Raw genomic sequence first — 21,945 nt, 5'->3', positions numbered from 1 at the left:
ACATGTGTGCATGTGTGTGTGTGTGTGTACATGTGTTAGTGTGCATCAGTGTGTGTGTGCAAATGTGAGTGTATATTTCCTTAAATCTGACTGTATATGTATGTATGTATGTATGTATGTATGTATGTATGTATGTAAGCATTAAGCTATATTTCTCTCTGTGAATGAGAGTGTAAGTGAGGGAATGTGTGTGTGTGTGTTTCGGACCTTGTCCTTGACACAGTGTGCACAGCCCATCCCTATAAGGAACTCCACCACCTCCAGTTGTCCATTTTCTGCAGCTAGATGGAACGCTGTCTTTCCAGACTAAGATACAGACAGACAGACAGACAGACAGACACACACACACACACACACACACACACACACACACAACCACACACACACACACACACACACACACACACACATTAATATGAATAACATATTAACATTAACATTTAAAAGCAGGAAGTAACATTTCTGAACCTACCAAAACTTTCAACACAGATATGAGTTACTGAACCACCTCCACTGCTATTTGAGCCAGATATACTGTATACTGGATGTCCTCATGCAACCAGAGAAACTCAAATATCTGTTGGGGGACTGTGGAGGACTTAAATAAGCACATGCTGCTCATGCACATGATTTTACAGTGTGTGTGTGTGTGTGTGTGTGTGTGTGTGTGTGTGTGTGTGTGTGTGTGTGTGTGTGTGTGTATGTATGTGTGTGTGTGTCTGTGTGTGTGTATATGCTGAGGGTGGTGACTCTTCTTCAAACACTGTCAGCAAACAGCCAGGTTCCTTGACTTCCCTGTCTGCCATTTATGCTTCATGCTAATATGGCTGTCTTATCTGCACCGCCAACAGCTAAAACATTCAGCTTGCGTAATGTGCGGTTATGAGTCTGACACAAAGTTACAGAGTAGACTGAATGCCACTGTTGCCTTTATGTTTGCTCTGGGGGGTGTTGAGCCTCGGGTTCTATAATGTGCCCTTGGGTCTTTGTTCATTTGCTAATGGTATAAATAAATGAAGAGTTTCCAGGAAATGTAGCTTTTTGGGAGTAAAGAACAAGCAGATTAGTTATTCTCTGTTTGTGTGTGTGTGTGTATGTGTGTGTGTGTGTGAGAGAGAGAGGGAGATAGTGTGTGTGTATGTGTGTGTGTGTATATAATTTTCACCTTGTCCACTCTGTCCAGTCTCATGTCCTCTAGGTCCTCCATGATGAACTCCAACACTAGTATGTGACCACGCTGTGCCGCACAATGAAGCAGATTCAAGCCCTTCTGCACACACACACACACACACAAAATACATTTCTCAAACATATCAGGCAGCGTACACCACAAACACTTTGACAAATAGAACTTTTCAAAGTTTTGCAACATATTACTTTCTGATTTTGTACAAATTAAATCCTGTCATGGCAAGTAAACGGGTTACTTGTCAGTCAGTGGGAACAGCCCATTGTCAGTCAGTGGGAACAGTCATTTCTCATTCTGAGTGGTTATTATCACAAATTATTACACAGCTCCTCATAATGCTGCAGAATGCTCCATTCACTTGAATGGGCTTTCCCAACGTTTAGAGGTCTGATATTTACAGACAGACTGACGAGGAAAATGGGTTTGTGCGTCTTTCATATAACTCTGCAAGTAGTCCGGTCACTTCTTGCAATGGAACTTCATTCAAAAGTGAAAGCAGAGGGTTGATCAGGAAGGTTTCCGCTGCCACGTTGGGGTCCTGTTCGCCCTGTCGGGATTTATTTTCAGATAATGACCGGCGTTCTATACATTATCCCTTACTTATCAGACCTCTGAACGGCGCAATAGATCACTTAATTCCACGGAACCTTCTGCAGCATTCTGAGGAGCCTTAATATATAACAGCCATTCTAACAACAATAAAATGACAAATCTATCTGACAAACATAGAGACAGGGCCGTAGCCATTCTGACACCAAACACGAAGAAGATATAATGAAGCAATAATTTCATTGGGATTTGAGCAGTGGTTCACTCTGTTACCAAGGAACACATAACATTGGATTTATACTGTAAGCATAAAAACACGAGAAATGGAAAAAATACATATTGCATTCATATTTAAGTATTTAAGACACATACACTACAATAAAGCTGAAAATTCTCATTGGTACTCACACACACACACATACAGTACACACACACACACACACACACACACACACACACACACACACACAAACACACACACACACACACACACACTCACACACAAACACGCAAACACGCAAACACACACACACAAACACTGTATATATGATAAATGTTAGCAGTTTTATGTTAATAATGCACTTGACACCTTAATCTAAACTAGACTGTTCTGTTAAACTTTTTAAAATTGCTCCATGGACGTTTCGGGCCAGACACCCCTTTTCAGCGTGATTATGGTCATTGCTGTTCAATTTCATGTCATCTCTATTACTTGTCATGTTTTTAATTGACAGTCAAAGACAAAAACATAGCCTGGTAATACCATACTCACTACTTTGTTTCACTTCAGTGTTTCCCACAGAATTGAATTCTATTTGTGGTGGTAGGTTTGCAGAATTAACTCGAATGCAACAGTTTTTAACTGCAGCGCGGTTATGATTCTAACCAGATTAAAGCACAATTAAGTACAACCAGATTGAACCAGATACACAAATCATTGTGTGGTGGTCAATGTTGAAATTGTGGTGGGCCACCACAAATAAGTCAATGTATGGGCACTGTAACACTGCACTTCATGAAGAGAGTCTGAGTCTGGTCTCATGATTGGGAAACATTTCCAACGCTAGCATTATAACGGGTGTAGACTTTGCGCTAACTTTGAAATCATCGATCCAGCCCAACCAATCACATTGATCAGGGATCCCTAACGTTTCTTCCTACTTCACTTTTACAAACTGATAATAAACCACGTGGCCAACCAACAAAAAACCCTAACTGTTTTATATGAGGCAACAGATTTTCTTTCCTCTTTTGCTTTGATGTCATAAAAAATCTAAACAAATAAAGCAAATGGACAAAAATAAATCAGGTCTTACTTTATTTTCACAGTTAAGCTTCGCACCGCTGGCCACTAGGATCTGTAGAACCTTCAGGTGTCCAAACCAGGCAGCCAGTAGCAGAGCGTTCATTCCAAACTGGACAAAAAAAAGAGTTATTATACACTGGAAAACATACACATACACACACACACACACACACACACACATACAGCAGAAGTGAGTCACACACATGCTGACATACACACACACATATGCACGTATGAACACACACACACACACAAACACACACACACAGATCAGAGTGTTGGAGGGCACACAAATCTTGTGGGCACACAGCCCACAGCCACACACACTCCCCATCCCTCTGTTAGCCCATGGACACTCAGCAGGCTATGAGAATGTCATTAAGCATTTCCAAATGTCCCCTTAATCTTCGTTAAGGGGACATTGGAAATGCTTAACATTTCCAATTGGAAACATTTGGAAAATTAGACCACTTCAGAGAGATAAAGCAGAAAACAAAGACTGTGGGATTTGTGGGAAAAACATTAATCTTCAGCACACATGTACACAGAGAGAGACAGAAAGATAGAGAGAGAGATAGAGAGTGTGAGAGAGAGAGAGAGAGAGAGAGAGAGACACACACATACAGATGCTCACACAGACAAATGCACGCTTACACTGTCTGCCTTATCCACCTCCGTGTCGTTCTCCAGCAGTAGCCGCAAGGCCTCCTCATTTCCGGCCCCTGCTGCCCAGTGCAGGGCCTTCCGGTCTAGCTGAGGAGAGAGAGAGAGAGAGAGAGAGAGAGAAGGGGGGGTGAGAAAGAGAGGATGATGGAAGTTGGGGAGGACAAACGGAGAGGGGGAGAGATGAAAGGGAGGTGGAGATTCTGTCAGTATGAGGCCGGCCAAAGGACACTCAGGGAAGTGGTTATGCTACTGAGGAGGAAATGTCTGAGGGCGTGTACTACGGAGGGAGAGACTGTGTGTGAGGTAGAGGGCACATCCGGCTCTGCCGCCACTCACGTCACATTAGCACCATGGAGCACCAGCCCTTACTCCCTTACTGCTCTTACTCCCACTCCCACATACTACTTCCCAATGCCCACTTCCCATGGTTTCCTCACTGACATTCCCACAATGGGGAATGTCGACATTCCTAACTGCTGCATCCACGCAAGCTCAACAAGCTCAACATTTGTGTGTGATTTTTTCTATGCTGGCACATTAGAGTGCGACTTGTTGTTTGTCAGTTCATAGAGACCTCCAGAGATGTTTTCTAGGTCAGCATCTCACTTTGTTTTGAGCCTTGATGTTCACTCCTCTCTTTATCAGCTCCTGCATCCTGTCTGTGTCGTTACGCTTCGCAGCATCGTGAAATTCCTTCTCTGATCGCAGCACTGGAACACATACACAAGCACACAAGCACACACACACAGGCACACACAAACACACGCACACACACAGACACGCACACACACACACACACACACACACACACACGCACACACATAGAAGATTGATGCATTATTGGTACAGTGACTAGTTTTTGTTGCTGAGAATAGATTCACACCAACCTGATTCATGAGCCACAATAAGAACCAACATTGCCACAATAGTATATCAATTTCTTTTTTTTATTTTTATGTTACTATCACTTTGAGTTGTGTCACATCCCATTGCTTTTATGTCCTGACAGCTAGATCTTACAGGCCTATCTCACCAAGCCCTGTAGCAATTTACACAATCAGTAAGCAGTTTTCAGAGTAAACTTCACCACCACGTGTCAGAGCATTTAGGCTCAGGTCAACATGACATTTAAGATGAGAACTCATCAGTCTGCAAATAATACCCTGTGGGACACTGCCCCACACTGCCCCACACACACACACAGACACACACAGACACACACACATACACACCCCACACCCTCCCTCCCTCTTTCTATCTCTCACTCCCTCCCTCTCCATTTCTCTCACTGTTAGAGAGATTGTTGTCACAGCAGTTTAAGAATCACTTAATGCAGAAAGATTGTCTACCCATCTGATGTCTAGGATGGAAGTCAAATACCCTGCTAATGAACAACAGAGGACAACCATTAACTGCTGATCTAATTATCACAAAACTGGAGATGTCAATTCCATGATATGAACCATTTTAGAACGAAAATCTGAAATCTGACCTAATTCAAGCAAAGCCACAATGCAATATTTCTGCTTTATCTCAAAACAATAGGTCCAGACAGACGGCAAGTCAATGAATTAATTAGTCATCAGACCCCAGAATCCATGCGGTGTCAGCCGCTAGACTTTCGATAGCCAATATCAATTGGTCCGAACTGCGCATAACCTTAGTTACCAACACAATAATATGAGTTAGCCTACAATTTTATTTTATTTTTAAATTCTAAAATTCGAAAACGTTTTCAGATCAGAAACGGACGGACTGATGGTAGGCTACTCGGTGCGTTATGCGGAACCAGAGCAAAACTGTCTTGCCCATTCCCATATCAAACATCCATTCATCACTTACAGATATCATCTTCAGACACCAAATCGTCCTCCATTCCGATAGGTTAATAAGCTGAGTAAATGTGTAAGTTACTTAAACACTACATTTTCTGTAGTCTTCGGCAGAAGGATCTTTCTTTTCACCGATCGCTATCCTCCAGGACAAGTGCTTGTGCGCCGTTCCCTCCCCGCCCTCTGTTGGAAACAACCGGCGCACAGCTTGCTCGGACTTGGGGATGTTTTACGGCTTACGACATGTTTCACACTTGACGGTAAAGCAGCTCCGTCTACGGCTTTCAACGTGAGTTCATTGCCGATGTAGCCCGTAGCCACATGGTCAAAATTTGGCTTGTGTGACACGAATTGTTGGGAAGATGAGAGTGTAGCCTAGTAATTTGATTAGACCGAATGAATGTAAACACTTAATACTTTTCTAAAAACTCTTACTTATATCCGTTTATAATCTGCACTTTAACAAACAGGCATGGGGAAAGCTAAGAATAATAAATTTAAAAGGCCCCGATTCTCGGCTGGAGGACTCGTGAAGGAAGTTATGGACAACGAGGATGAAGTTGAAGTAGAAGTTGATTCACCTGCTGCAGAACATTTAGAGAAAGTATGTGGGATGTTTCTATTGCTGTAATACACATAATGTTCTGGTTGACAGCTTTGTTTTGGTCTCTAGTATTAAACGCTTGCGGTTTTCTAGCCAGTTAGCCAGCTCGTTCATAACAGGGCATTTTACTGTCAACAGCCATGTAGCGGCTCGGAGGCATTTGTTTGCATAACAAAAAGTAACATAGGTTGTAGACTACTGTGTTGTGATATCCTACACAAAATGCACTCACAGGCGCAGTGTTAGATGAGATTTCTTTTAACAGCTGCATTCTCCCAGTTACCTGTTAAAGTTGGGTCCAATTCAGTGGAACATAAATATCGATAAGCAACGTAATTTGAGACACTTTAATCTTAACGTCAGGTCATTAGCGATAAGTAACTTTAAACTAACAAACCTGTTTGTGTCTCTGTTCGCGCAGCTGCAGAGTCCCTGCGCGGACGTGCGTGAGTGTGCGTGTGCGAGCATCTCTCGGATGGTGCAGCAGAGCCAGACCATCCCCAGCTTCCTCCAGCGGGACGCGGTGCGTCGTCTCGGGCCACTGCTGCTCGACCCATGTGTGGCTGTGCGGGAGACCGCGGCAGGAGCCCTCAGGTGGGTGTCTCGGAGGAAGGAGGAAAATAAATCAAATTAATGAACAGGCTCTGTGTTGACAAACAGCTCATGTTTATGCTCTTACCAAGACAATCAGTTCAGTTGCCATGGTTTCTATCCAGTTCTCATACTCTTGGGTTCTGCTAATGTTGTAAAGGAAACATAGCATCTATCAGTCACACAAGGTTGAGCAATGAAACAGGCAAGATTGAAATGAATCAAACTAGTCCCGGCTACAGCAGCAGTGGAGGGTGGAAAGGGTAGTGATATCTTTACTGAGCCGCAGAGATATGTGTTGTGTGTGTGTGTGTGTACAGGAACCTGAGTGTGTGTGGGGGTCCCGAGGTGTGTGAGGACATGGTGAAACAGGACATCCTAACTCCTCTCACCAAGCTACTCAGGGAGGTAAGGACGTATGTGTGTGTGTGTGTGTGTGTGTGTGTGTGTGTGTGTGTGGGGGTTGTCTGTGCTTACCTTAACCAAGCATGTGTAGCTATGAACTTAACTCTTGAAGCTACACCCCAACGTGTGCTCAAAGAATTGAGGACCATCTAGATGTCTGGGTGTTTCAGGCCGGTAGTAGAGTACCAGTCTCTCAGACCTCAGAATGGACTTTAAACACCAGGCCCATGCTTTACAGCTATTCCCCACTCCTGGGGTAGAGATGATGCATCAGTTGATACGTGGTGTTTTGTCTCATTCTGCTAGCTCATGTACACCCTCGTGTGTTGTCGGCTTGTTGTCCACAGTGCTGCTCAGGTTTTGACGTGAGCCCTTCACAGAAGAACTCTAAGAGCACAGTGGAGGACGTGGCCAATGAGGCCGTCAACCTGCTCTGGAACCTGTGGTGAGTCTCCTTATACCCCTGGGTAGGGTAAAGGGTGTGTGGGTGTGCTTGTGTGAAACAAGAAAAGACATCCGCACACTGTTTCTAAAGCTCCCAGTTTAATGGTGGGTGATGCACAACATTTCGACCAGTCAGGTCTTCGTCAGGTGACCAGTACCTATATAATCGGTATAGTGCCTACACCTCTACACTTCGGTGTGCTTGTGTGCATATGTATTGAGGTGTGTGTGTGTGTGTGTGTGTGTGTGTGTGTGTGTGTGCGCGCGCGCATGTAATGAGGTGTGTGGGGGCATGTAGTGGGGTGTGTGTGTGTGTCTCACTTGTGGTGATCCCTGTCTCCTGATTCCCCTTAACAGGGTAGAACTGACAGACAAACATTCAAATGATGAACTGAAGCTATTTATTCTTCATTCTTCATTAGTTAATGTTAATGTTCCATGGGTGGTATGAAAACGATTCAGTTCACCCAGCGGCATAGTTGTGCATTAGTTGACTAATTTCCACACGTCGGAAGGCATATCAATATCTGCTGGTATCTGGTATGCAAAGGTCCTTGATTACTCCGCTTCAACCCTCTCGTGTGTGTGTGTGTGTGTGTGTGTGTGTGTGTGTGTGTGTGTGTGTGTGTGTGTGTGTGTGTGTGTGTCTCACAGTGAGAACAGCAGTCGGGCCGTATCAGTGTTTAATAAAGCGGGGCTGTTGGACGTGCTGGTTTTGTGCCTGGAGAGACATGAGCAGAAGGTGGAGCTAGCGCTCTCTGCTGGTAAGACACTGTAATAACATCTAACATACCTTGTGCCATAGTGCAAGTGCTAAATCAGAGTAGCCTTCCCCCTTCTTATTATTTTCTTTCCTCTCTGTGTGTGTGTGTGTGTGTGTGTGCCCATTGCTTACACACGGTGACTGAGGAGAACGCCGAGCTGCTGGGGAGTGTGAGCGTGGCCGTGTTGTCAGCGCTGGAGGCGGTGCTCCTCTCCACACAGTCCGACATGCAGCACACACTCCTGCGCACGCTGGCCGCTGGTGAGACACACACACACACCCACTCTCTCACACACACACACACTCCTGCGCACGCTGGCCGCTGGTGAGACACACACACACACCCACTCTCTCTCACACACACACACACTCCTGCGCACGCTGGCCGCTGATGAGACACACACACACACCCACTCTCTGTCACACACACACACACTCCTGCGCACGCTGGCCACTGGTGAGACACACACACACCCACTCTCACACACACACACATCCTCAACGGCTGGCTATACAGCCTATCATTAAATACATCCCCTCATGCTCATGTGTAACTGGTACTCTATGGTTTTCTCCCTCTTTCTCCTTTTCCTCTGTCTGCTTTTCATTGCTTCTTGTGTATCTCTCTCTCTCGTTCTCTCTCTCTCTCATTCTCTCTCTCTCGTTCTCTCTCTCTCTCTCTCTCGTTCTCTCTCTCTCTTTCCCTCCCCCCTATCATCTCTGTCTCCCCCTGCTGGCCAGGCTCGTTGTGGAACCTGAAGAACAGCATCCCCGCGGGGCGGCAGGCCCAGACGCTGAGCGCCCTGGTGGCCACTCTCTCCGCCAGCCTCGACCTGGACGCCGGCGCGCTGATCCCAGACCTGCTGCAGGCCGAGGTCGCCCGCCTCGCCATCGCCGCCGACACCAGCGACACCAGCCGCCCGCACAGGGAGCGGAGGAAGAACATCATCATCATCATCATCAGGCCAACGGAAGAGAGGAGGTGGAGATGGAGGAGGAGATGGAGGAGGAGAGGATGAACAGAGGGAAGATGGGGAATCAAGATGAAGACATCTCTGACCTGCTGCCGGTGAGGGAGGGAGGGAGGGAGGGAGGGAGGGAGCGGACGACTGCCCCTGGTCCTAAAGACCCCTTTAATGTTTGTAATCATCCAGAGCCTAGGTTGGGAGCGCGCAACATGGGGTCAGAAAATTGGCGAAGCTAATAGATCAGCATGTTGAGCGGTCAAGGTATTTGTTACCCAAGGGCTGCGAAGTGTACCTTAATTGATGAGTCTTAGCTAATGGCGATTGTCTGCCTGATCCTGAGCTGATAACAGAATGGGTAGACAACGTTAGCAAGTGGCCAGAGATTCTTTAGCCTGATGTATAAGGCTATCTGTTTGACAAGCCCAGTGTGTATACATGCAAAAAAATAGTTCAAGTAAGTTTTTTTTCTTGACTTTTCCCTAATGTTTCAGTCAATTCACACACACACACACACACAATGTGACTTTCTGACCCCGACATGTGCACACCTTTTCTGTGTTGTGGACCATGAAGGGGTCTATAACAAGTCTGACCTGGCTACCTGCTACCTTAAAGTGAGAGAACAAGTAATTAGTTAATTACAAGTACTCAATGAATGGTTCTCCTGTTATTTTTGAGACTTGAGATTTCTGTTGCTGTTTGGTTTCTGTGCTTTTGCTAATCTTCATGTGTTTGGGGAAAACGTTATTTTGGCCTAACTTCATCTATACGTAGCATAAAGGTTGTGCATAGATGTTGATATCAATCTATTGGTAATGTATACTTATGTGTTTTTTTTTGTGTGTGTGTGTGTGTGTGTGGATGTGGGCCTGTCTGTGTGTGTGTGCCTGTCTGTGTGTGTGCCTGTCTGTGTGCTCATGTATTCCTGCGTGTGTGTGCGTGCATTTACGTATTCCTGTGTGTGCACGCATGTATTCCTGTTTCCTGTGTGTGTGTGTGTGTGTGTGTGTCCAGCGGGGAAAAGAGGAGCTGAGAAAGGCCGCAGCACTGCTCTTGGCTCAGCAGACGTCTCTGGAGGTCATCGTCAACATGTGCTGCTCCGAAGGTGAGGTGTGTGTGTGTGTGTGTGTGTGTGGGTACTGCTGCTGCCTGATGAGGGAGGCTTGAGTGTGTATGTGTATGGTTTAGAAAAGTACTGCAGCAGTGCTCTTAGGAGAATGAGAAAAGGGCACTTGCATACTTGCAGTAATTTATTGTCTGTCTGTGTGTCTGTGTGTGTGTGTGTGCGCAGACCCCTCTGATGATGAGTGGGAGGAGACGTCCAGCAGTGACGAGAGTGAGGCCTGTGCTGATGGTGTGGGGGAAGGTGGCCTGCAGTCTCCTCTCTGTCTGTCTGCTGAGGTCTACAGTGCCCTCATACACCACAATGTCCCGCAGAAGGCAAGAAACACACACACACACAAACACACACACACTCTCCACAGTGTCCTCATACACCACAGCATCTCTCACAAGGCAAGACACACACACACACACTCCTCAGTGTCCTCATACACCACAGCATCCCTCAGAAGGCAAGAAACACACACACACACACACGCACCACAGTGTCCTCATACACCACATCATCTCTCAGATGGCAAAACACACACACACACACTCCTCAGTGTCCTCATACACCACAGCATCCCTCAGAAGGCAAGACACACACACACACACACACACACACACACACACACTCCTCAGTGTCCTCATACACCACAGCATCCCTCAGAAGGCAAGAAACAATCTTACAGAAACACACACCCGCTGAACCTGTCTGAGGTCCCCCATGGTGTCTCAGAAGGCAAGAACACCCCCAGTAGACCAATAACACACACACACACGTTGATATGTTGAGCGATTGATATTGCTATAAAATAAGCTTTGTGTGTGCTTTCAGGTCCTGAAGAAGGCAGAGTTCCCCAGACCTGCTGCTGTTGATGCCTGTCAGAGGAATGCATCCTGGAGGAGTTTGATTAGAAAGTACTGGAACCTCCTGTCCTGTTGAAACCCATTTGTAGTCCTGTCGATTTGTAGTCCTGTCGAAACCCATATGTAGTCCTGTTGAAACCCATTTGTAGTCTTGTCAACCCATTCTTGTCAACCCATTTGTAGTCTTGTCAACTCATTTGTAGTCCTGTCGAAACCCATATGTAGTCCTATCGAAACCCATTTGTAGTCCTGTCAACCCATATGTAGTCCTGTCAACTTGTATGTAGTCCTGTCGAAACCCATTTGTAGTCCTGTCAAAACCCATATGTAGTCTTGTCAAAACCCATATGTAGTCTTGTCAACCCATATGTAGTCCTGTCAACTCGTATGTAGTCCTGTTGAAACCCATTTGTAGTCCTGTCGAAACCCAAATGTAGTCCTGTCGAAACCATATGTAGTCCTGTCAACCCATATGTAGTCCTGTCGAAACCCATATGTAGTCCTGTAGTAGCACTGACTAAGTCCTGGACTAACAGATCTTAAATACTTCAGGAACACTTAGGTACTGCGCTTGTGTTAGTGAAATCTTTTTTTTGCATAGTTGCATGTTTTTTGACATTGAAAGTACACTTGTACGCTTTTCCCCCCTTGATATCAACAAGATTTTTCAAAGAACAGAATTTTTCAGGCAGAGATTTCCCGAGGGTAGGCCTGCTGCTGTAAATAGTATTTTTTTTTTTTTCAGGCACACTCTACATTTGAATTTACATTCCATAAATTGACATTAATTAAGACCTCAACTATACAAAAATATAAGGTGTACTCCAACGGCAATGCCATTTTCTGCAACGGGTATTTTACCCTTAGAGGTCTTAAAAAAGGTCTTAAAAGTCATTCAATTTGTACTTCAAAAATGTACAGATAGCCTGAATGAAGAATTCTCAGTTTCTGCTCATTAGAATGTGACAGTTACTAACCCTAAGATGCTCAACTCCGTACAACTCATTGAACTTGAACTGTAACAGAATAGGTCTGTTTGTATTTGTTTTAGTTTGATTGACAGGTCATGACAGTGTTTGTTTTGATCATCATTGTTTTATCTTACCCAGAATGCACCGTGTTCAGTGTCGGGCCCTCACCTGTCTTCACAACATCCTGGCTGCCATGGATACGGAGTCTCTTGGCGGAACAGCAGGTCTGCAGACAGTGGCCCAGCAGCTGGCCAGCTTAGTGTTCAGCTCTGCAGGTCAGTCCCACACACACACACTCAATCAAATTTACACACTTACCTTACTTACATATATTCACACACTGACATGTTTATGTGTTGTGCGTGCGTGTCTTTGTGTGTGTGTTCCAGAGGTCGTCAAGGAGGAGGAGTTTCTGGAGGCAGTGACCAGTGCCTTGCGTTCACTGCTGCAGATCATGGCCTCCAAAAACATCCCACAGGTGAGACACGCATCATCTCTCTTAACATATTAACATCTTACTGGCTACCAGCCAAACAAAAAGACGCAGCACAATGTTTACATTTCATTCATTTTCATTCAGTGTATTCATGTTGACATACAGAGGGCTTACTCATTTACATGCTCTGTGTGTGTCTGTGTGTGTGTCTGTGTGTGTGTGTGAGATTAGTGTATGAGTCCTCAGCAGCTGATGAGTGTGTGTGAGGCGGCCACTCGCTGTGACGTGGTGAGCGTGAGGGTGAATGCTCTGGCCATCCTGGGGATCACAGGAAGCACGCTGGCCAAGGAGACCGGCTCATCAGACACACTACAGGTATGATGCATCGGCACACGTTTAAGCCAAGCGTGACAAAATAAAACACACAAAAGGAAAGAATCAAGTAGTGTGCGGACCCCTTTTTAAAATATTTCTTGACCCTTTTTTGTCCTGCATCTGGGATGTGCTATCAATCTTCAACTCATTTACTCACTACACATACTGTACAACTTACAACTCACACCACACACACACAACTCAATTACTCACCAAACATACAACTCGCACCACACATATATATACACACACACACACACAACACAATTACTCACCACATATACAACTCACACCACACACATACAACACAATTACTCACCACACATACAACTCACACCACACACACACACACAACACAATTACTCACCACACATACAACTCACGCCACACACACACACACACACAACACGATTGCTCACCACACATACAACTCGCACCTCACGCCACACACATACAACACAATTACTCACCACACGTACAACTCACCACACACACAACTCACCACACGTACAACTCACACCACACACACACACACAACTCAGTTGCTTACCACATACAACTCGCACCACACACATACAACACAATTACTCACCACACATACAACTCACACCAAACACACACACACAACTGATTGGATTTTGTGCTGCTATTTTTCCTTGGGCAGATGATTGGGACAGCCCTGCTCTCAGTGGCCTCAAAGGACCCAAACCTGGTGGTGTGTGGGGAGGCTCTGGACGCGCTGTTCGACGTGTTCGCCGACGGAGACGAGGCCGAGAAGGCTGCCAGGAATATCCGCCTGCTAACCTCCCTCAAGGCCCTGCAGCCTGTCTTCAAAGCCAAGGTGAGGCTGCACACCACTGCGTCACACACACACACACACACACACACACACACACGCTCGCATGTGAATGAATGTACGCAAGCACACACACCCCAATGAAAGGTTAGGCCGCACACCGCTAAGTGACCAACACGCTGCTCTCTACACAGGGTTTCCGCGAGGTCAATAAAAAGCATGAAAAGTAATGACAGACATGTATTCAGACATGAAATGGCATGAAAAAGCATGAACTTCGATGTTCACAGGCATTAAAAATTATGTAAACTTTATGGAATAAAAACATTGTTTTTCACGATTTATATTGATTATATAAACATCTAAATCTAATTTTGATCGGAAGTATAGCGTAATGGAATTTTTATTGGCTGTTTTTTACGGCCGGTGCACAAAGTCGCGATACCAGATGCTAGTAATGCAACGTGCTGTGAGTGTATCTGCGGTTGGACATGGGCATGAAATGTTTAAATGTTTAAAAGGCATGAGAAAACGTGAAATGAGATTTGCTGATACCTGCAGAAACCCTGTCTACAGCCATGGAATTACAACAGCACCAACAGTTAAATGATTAGTTGACAACTTTTTGTTAATTAACTGGCAAGCATTTTAATAATCAACTAGAGAATGAAATTCCAGGGAATTACGAGTGCATGAAAATGACGCTAGGACAGACATGGTGGTTGCACAGCTTAATAAAAGTTGATAGTTTAAAAGTAGACAGTTTAAAAGTTGAATGTAGATTGGGAGTTGATCACACTAGTTGACTGAAAAGCCCAGGCTGCCAAACAGTTGTGGGCAGTTGAGGACACAATTGGTGGGAGTCATAGCTGATGACAACTGACAGTTGGATTGGCTGAACAGTTAAATAGTTGGATAGTTTAAATGGTTCAAATATTTCATAGGGAATTATAGCAGTGAAGACTTTTATTTTGAAACAGTTTGGGGAGAGGAAACAGTTGACAGGAGTCAAAGTTGATAAAAACTGACTGTTGCTAGAGTAGTTATGGTGGTTGCTATGCTCGTTGCTAGGTTAATGATATTGGTTGCTACGTTTTAACTGTGAATGTGGTTGCTAGGCTGTTGCTAGGGTACTTGAAGTCGTTGCTAGGTTGTCCATGGTGGCTACTATCAGAAATAAAGGAGTTACTACAGTGGTTTGCTAGTATAATCATCTTGATTGCTATGGAAACTGACATAGATGCTTAATTTCAATGGTTGCTAAATTGGTTGCTACGTAGGTGGTGTTTTTAATATAGTAGGCTAGAGGCTGAGACAGACAGTTGCTGGAGGTGGCCGGAACCATATGGCTCTGGCCGGAACACTTGGCATAGGATTCTAAGTGCCCTATTGTGATGCCATAATCGCCAATGTTAAGTCTATGGGGAAATTTTTAATAGTTTTTAATTAATAGTTCAAAAAGTATAAAAGTTACAAATATGAAAAATACATTCCACACCTGTCCTAAGACCTACGTAACGTAGTTTGAATGAAGTTTCTACATTAAACGGTTGAAGCCGCATTAAACGCGGAAAAAGCGTTAGAAGAAGAATAAGAAGAAGAAGTCGGATAACAGTAGATTGCATTTTCATGCACTCTAATTAATCTGAGTAATTTGAAAAAGGAAAAATTGATTCCAGCAATTTTGTGTGTGTGTGTGTGTGTGTGTGTGTGTGTGTGTGTGTGTGGGTTCCTCAGCTGCGTAAGGAGGGCCGAGGGAACTACAGCCCGGAGCAGCTGTGTGTGCTGGACAACATCAAGGTGAACCTGCGCAGGTTCATCGGCTACCTGGAGACCCTGGAGAGGAAGTGACCTCACCACACTCCACTTTCGCCTACCTGATGAACTGACCTCTGGGTGACCTTTAAGTGACCTAACAATGTCAGACTCGGGAGTAGAGGACACCGAAACTGCTCATCCTAGCATTCTGTCAACTCTGGATATTTACTAAAACACCCACAATGATCTGACTGTTTTGTTTGGGTCTCTCTTGTTTGATGGAGAAAATTAATGTTTTTTATTATTTTGAAGCGTGTTTAAAAAGTATATTTTAGGGAAGACTAAGAGGGATGATGCGGTTCCATGTATCATGGTTTTGGATTTAAACTTATTTTATAAATTCAAATGAAGGCATGACAATGGCCAATCTTATTTTACAGCCATATCCAGACATGTATTACTGTGACAGGGACAAAAAAAAAAAACTCTGTTCAAACCAATGAACTCTTTGTGTTATTTAACTGTAGTTCTGTTGGAACCCAAGGGTCCCATATCAATATTAACATGTAGCTTGGGGAACACTCACACTCACAGTAGCGTTGACCGGTAGGGGAGTGCAGGTTAAGTTACCAGTCATCATCTTACCTTTAATCATGGTCAAACAAAACTGAACCAGACATTTTCCCACTCTAATGTGAGGCCATTTGTATGATACTGGATGTTGATGTATGCAATCACTGATAAAAGTGAAAACTGTCGCCAACAACATGCCTTGCTCTTCACTTAAAGTTAACACTGTTAAAACTGAATATAACAATTATTGGCAATTTCTAGGTTTTTTTTTTATGTTCTCTTACAACAGTTCCCTGTGGAGTACTGCATGTATCTTAGTTTATAGTTGCCTTTTGATTCTAATTTGTGGGCCAACATGTAGAAATGAGTCTGGTGCTGTCTGCCTGTGTGTGTGTATGTAAAGTGTTTTTTCTCTTTAAAAGGTTTCACAAAGTTTCACTTTTTAATTGCATCTTGGGGTATGTGAGCTGACTTTTGGTCGGGGTCAGCTAGTCCATTTTATACAATAACGAAGTCTAAGCTTCAGGTGAATTGTCCCTTTTTCTAGTGTATGAATGGTACATGTGATCTTATCTATTTCAAATGCATACTGTTTTAATAGTGACAGTAAGGCTTCTAGGGTGTCACATCAATACTGGGTCTTGAGCCAGTGACCGGAGATGAAGTTACAAAACAGTAAACAGACACACTGAAGATCTAATTAATCATTTTAATATAAACAAAAGAATCTTATATGAATAATTTACACACATTAAATTCAAATGGTAACAAATTGGCCATCATTTGTAAAAAATATATAATAATTATTATAATAATGATAGTAATGAAAAGAAAGCACACGAGTTGTTTCTGCTGTCTGTTTCACCAGGCTCCAGTGGTAAAGATGAGAAGTAGGGCCTCTGCTTCGAGGGCTGAAATAAATGGGAAATCTCTGGGAAACTGGAATCGATGCAAACTAGAAAACAAATGTGAACATTTTTCATCTGCAAAATGATTGTGGACAAATTGTCTTTACACCAAGTTTCAAAATTCCATTTCAGAACCTTTAAGAACGTTAACTGCCAGAGTTCCACATCAAAGTTGAAGACAATTGAATTCACTAACAGGCGCGGACAGACCAGATGTCCACTACTGGTGATCACGTCGAGGACTGAGGAAGAGGCAGGTGTAAGGGGTGAGAGGGTGCAGGTGAGCCATGTAATGGAGGAGGTGTCAGAACAGAAGAACTGATTGACCTGTAGTGACCTTTGACCTCAAGCACCAGGACGCCATCTCAAGACTCATCACCTTTGTGACATCAGCTACGCTCTCAACCCCCCATGTTCTCCAAATGTAGAAACCAAAGCCTTGAAAGTCTATTAAATACTGCCATGACTTCTAATGACAAGGGGTCCACACTACCCATAGTCTATGCTCTCCCTTTCTCTGAAAGCCCACATATAAAGCAACATAGCTTATGGATGACGGACTAGAACACTCCCATCCTCCACCTGTTAATGTCACAAAAGCTTCTACTTAACCAGAGAACACATGCCTTTGGAGGATTACCTTATTCTTGTCATTCTCCTTATTCAGGCGGCGGCCATTGTGTAAACCAAAACAAGGCTACAGGGTGCACTGACTAGATCATTAATGCATTTTCGCCACCTACTGGCGAATGCATAGAACACACCAATCCTATGGTTTTTGGTTTACACAATGGCCGCCACCTGAATAAGGTGAATAGAACCCTGGATGGGATACCTTTAGCAAGAAACTGAAAAGGTTACTTTGCTGGATGATTGCATCCAAGCTGAAAGATACTTGTCTCCAGTCTAGTCCTCTCTGTGACCGTTAAATACTAGTTTCTTCTGGTTCCCAATCAATTGGATGTCCCAGCATAATTATTACCTACTGAACTGTATGACTACCCGTATTCTACAGGACAAATGGTCCATTTATGTGTGTGCGTGTGTGAGTGTGTGTGTCGATGTGTTTAAACGTGATGTGTGTTGAAGAACCACCGTCAAGCCCCTAGTCAGGGCGAGGCTCTGACTCCCAAACACACGTTATGGTCTGTAGCAGTAGCAGCCATCTTAAGACGTACACTAGAGCCCATCCTCTAGTACTGAGAATAATCTGAGACCAGAACCGGCCAGAACTCCCCTGCTCGTCTGGCGTCTCTGGATCGGAACCACACAAGAACCTCTCCATTTCAGTCAGCCACTTTACAGAACTCATCAGAACTCTGCTGAAGTCATCCAAAAGGCAGGGGGGGGGATTATAATCGTGGTATGGAAAAATGAAATGTGAAATGCCAACCTGCCATGTTTGAGGTTTCAAATGATTATCAGCTTCTACCAATAGTCATACCTTGTGAACCTTAATCTGGATATTTATGTACAGCCATGTATAGCTTTTCAACTTAAACAGATACTCTCGTCTTGACCTTGTGTGTTCAACCAGCTACAACCAGACCAGCACCACCTGCGCCACAGAAGAGGCCGAGGAAATGAATGGAGGTGAATAGAAATGAATGGACATGAATGGAGGTGAATTGAAATGAATAGAGATGAAGGGAGGTGAATTGAAATGAATGGGGGTTAATGGAGGTGTTTGAATCAGCTAGACTGAACGACAGGACAGAGAACATGGGAGGTTGTTGCAATAATGGAAATAAACGCTTTGAATGCATGTTGTTGACACAGATACTGTGAGCAGCAGATGTAACGTGAATGTGCATGTTGTGTGTTTGAGACCATAAGCACACCAACATTAATGTGTAACAGAAAGCCAGTGTCAGAATAATGTAATGTATGTTTGCTTCTCATGTAGTGTTTTCTTACGTTTATGTTTCTCTGGTGCGCCTCACTGCATCTTGATGGATCTGAAGTGTTTTAGAGTGAGGTAGGTAGATGATTGTGTGTGTGTGTGTGTGTGTGTGTGTGTGTGTGTGTGTGTGTGTGTGTGTGTGTGTGTGTGTGTGGGGGTTGGCAGAAGGTTAACTAAGCCTCGGTCCCATATTCAGCTCCGCCCCACCCTCATATTAACACCATCTTTGTGGACACAGGAGAATACCTAGGCTACGTCTAGCTATGTCTGGCATGCATGACACCTCTGCTATCGCTGACTGTCAAACACACCCACCAACCCATCCATCCAGCACTAATCTGTACTAAACCTGGAGATTAGCATAGGCTAACTAGTCCGCATAGCTCACATTCCTCAGTGAAAGGGACAATGCAGAGCCCAGTAGCAAATGGCAGCCAGTCCAGGTTTAGCTTGTTCAGCGGAAGCTGGTGACCTTTACTTAAAGGGCTGGTCTTCTATTCGTCTGTTTACCCATCATGCCATGGCCTCAGATCTGACCTCCACACATTTAATGGGAAAGCAGATGTAGCAAATGTGTGTGTGTGTGTGTGTGTGTGTGTGTGTGTGTGTGTGGACAAAACTACAGTATCTTTACATGAGGACGACCTCTTCTGATCGTAACGTATTGGCCAGTTTGGTAAAGTCTTGGGCACACAAGGACAGGCAAGTTGGCATTCACAAACACATACGCAGGAGCAGCAGGGTCAGAGTGGACCGAGCACCCGCGCCTGACCACAAAGAGAGGGGAAATATAGAGTTGGTTTAACACTAAAGTTAAAGGCCATCTTAACACAAACTCAGTGTTACATTCTGACTCGACACTAAATTGGTGTTAAATTGTGATTTAACCCTCCATTTCAACGCAGTGTTTGATGAGAGGGGTGGAGTTTGGGACAAGAGACACAAGGAGATGCAACATTTTCAAAAAGACTGATTTTGTTTTATGTGAACTTTTTGACCTTGTTCTCAGGAATGGAAGCAGAAACGGACTGCACAGGAAACACTGGAAACGAGAAAAGAAACCTGAAGATCTCTTCATAATATAGATATAGATATATATTACAACCACAAAATAAAGGGAAAAAAAAAAAAAACAAAAGAAAAAAAAATAGCAGCTTCCTTCTGTACAGACATTTAGAATGAACATCTGAACCGTAAAAAAGTCATAGAAAAGTGACACTAACAAACTGATGTGAGCAAGTGTGTGTGTGTATGTGTGTGTGTGTGTGTGTGTGTGTATGTATGTATGTATGTATGTATGTATGTATGTATGTATGTATGTATGTATGTATGTATGTATGTATGTATGTATGTATGTATGTATGTATGTATGTATGTATGTATGTATGTATGTATGTATGTATGTATGTATGTATGTGTATGTATGTATGTATGTATGTATGTATGCTCTGTGGTTGGGCACAGAACTGAAACCAGCACAGACAGGGGTGTGTGTGTGTGTGTGATTGTGAGAGATAAATGAATCCTGGTGTACCTATGTGTACCTGTTTCAGGGAGCGTTCCTGTCTGCAGACCTCCTGACCCTTCCAGTGTAACCTCCTGTCTGGTGTGTGTGTGATTATTTTTGCGTTATGTGTAACAGCACTTGGTTGCAATTTCTGTAAGGCCCAGCTCTGGGCGAGTCGAGGCCCCATGAAAAAAAAAAAAAAAAAAAAAACCTCAGACACCCTCAGATACGATGGAGGAGACAGATTTTCTCTCTCCCCCAAACCCACATTCCAAAATAACATTTGATAGAGGGAAGACCCTCCTTATCTGGAATAATCAATCAATCAACCAACGATGAGAGCAGGAGACCCCTACCTCATGATAAACCTATCACTGTAGAGGAGAGACCCCTCTCTCATAATAACCAATCATTAGATGAAGGCAAGTCCCCCTCCTAAACCACAACCAATCACTGGAGAGAGGAGACTTTCCCCCCCTCCCCAGAATAACCCATCACAGGATAGAAGAGTTATACCCACGCTCTGCCCCGCCCCTCACTACAACCAGGGCGCGCCTGTTCGGAGTCAGGTGAAAAGAACAGTGAGGGGTGTGTTGGGGAGCGTTTAGATTTTGTTCGATTTTTTGTTTAGATTTTTGTTTAGATTTCCTCTACCTTCTTTTGAAGGGCGAAAAACAAAAACTTGAATAAGTTCTGGGGGTGTGGGGGGAGGAGAGGAAAGTGTTCAATTGAGAGTTTGGATAACTTTTGGCAAAAAAAAAAAGTTGAGAAAGATAAGAGAAAAAAAAAAAAAAAAAAGGATTTGGCAGGTTTGAGACTCACGATGCTTCTGGTTTAGCCCCTAAACACATACTCTGCTGAGGCCAAACCAGTGAAGGTGGGGTTGGGGGTGGTGCGGGTTTTGTATTGGGTGGGGTTGGGGGTGGGGTGGGTTTTGTATTGGGTGGGGTGGGGTGGGGTGCGGGTTTTGTATTGGGTGGGGTGGGGTGCGGGTTTTGTATTGGGTGGGGTGGGGTGGGGTGATCTGGAAGGAGCAGCACTCTCTCAGAACATCCTCAACCACCTCCCCTGGCACCCACCCAATCAAAGCTCACCCAGCAGTTACAAATGCATGTCTGTCTTTGGAAACACACACACACACACACACACACAAAGTCCCCTCCCCATCTTCAAGCTACAACCCCCCACACACACACCCCTCTTCCACCCTCAAGTGCTCATCTGTTGGATTTACTGAGGAGATATGCCAATAGTGTTCTCTTATCTTCCATAATATATAACAATAATAATATTAATAGTAATAATTATTATAATGCCACCTCAATGCTCTATTCTGTCTGACAAGCCTGCATTTTGTGTTTTTCCCTATTTGGAAATGTTATAAAAAGTAACAAAAAACATTACAAAAACCAGTTCGGCCATCACAG

At 44.1% G+C, this 21,945-nt stretch overlaps 2 protein-coding genes across 2 annotated transcripts in view; one reads left to right on the top strand and one right to left on the bottom strand.

The window, feature by feature from the left end:
- Nucleotides 1–5,784, bottom strand: part of ankdd1a (ankyrin repeat and death domain containing 1A) — a 14,107-nt gene extending 8,323 nt beyond the window's left edge. The window contains exons 1-6 of the mRNA XM_048230867.1: nt 5,553–5,784; nt 4,317–4,420; nt 3,699–3,797; nt 3,055–3,153; nt 1,166–1,270; nt 208–306 (exon numbers count right to left, since the gene is read on the bottom strand). Of these exons, the coding sequence (XP_048086824.1) occupies nt 208–306; nt 1,166–1,270; nt 3,055–3,153; nt 3,699–3,797; nt 4,317–4,420; nt 5,553–5,586 (540 nt within the window). The 5' untranslated portion in view covers nt 5,587–5,784. The remainder of the gene's footprint in view (nt 1–207; nt 307–1,165; nt 1,271–3,054; nt 3,154–3,698; nt 3,798–4,316; nt 4,421–5,552) is intronic.
- A 53-nt stretch (nt 5,785–5,837) lies between these two features.
- On the top strand, nt 5,838–16,633 carry heatr3 (HEAT repeat containing 3). The gene is made up of 16 exons (XM_048230870.1): nt 5,838–6,146; nt 6,568–6,740; nt 7,058–7,145; nt 7,490–7,587; nt 8,241–8,350; nt 8,470–8,610; nt 9,091–9,280; nt 9,325–9,418; nt 10,332–10,422; nt 10,609–10,757; nt 11,260–11,342; nt 12,401–12,537; nt 12,652–12,740; nt 12,930–13,073; nt 13,738–13,914; nt 15,607–16,633. The coding sequence occupies exons 1-16, from the start codon at nt 6,015–6,017 to the stop codon at nt 15,718–15,720; spliced, it is 2,010 nt and encodes a 669-aa protein (XP_048086827.1). The 5' UTR covers nt 5,838–6,014; the 3' UTR covers nt 15,721–16,633.
- The last annotated feature ends 5,312 nt before the right edge of the window (nt 16,634–21,945 follow it).

Source organism: Alosa alosa, chromosome 21, assembly GCF_017589495.1.
Source record: "Alosa alosa isolate M-15738 ecotype Scorff River chromosome 21, AALO_Geno_1.1, whole genome shotgun sequence".
Lineage (NCBI taxonomy): Eukaryota > Metazoa > Chordata > Actinopteri > Clupeiformes > Clupeidae > Alosa > Alosa alosa.
This window is presented reverse-complemented; position numbering and strand designations above follow the sequence as displayed.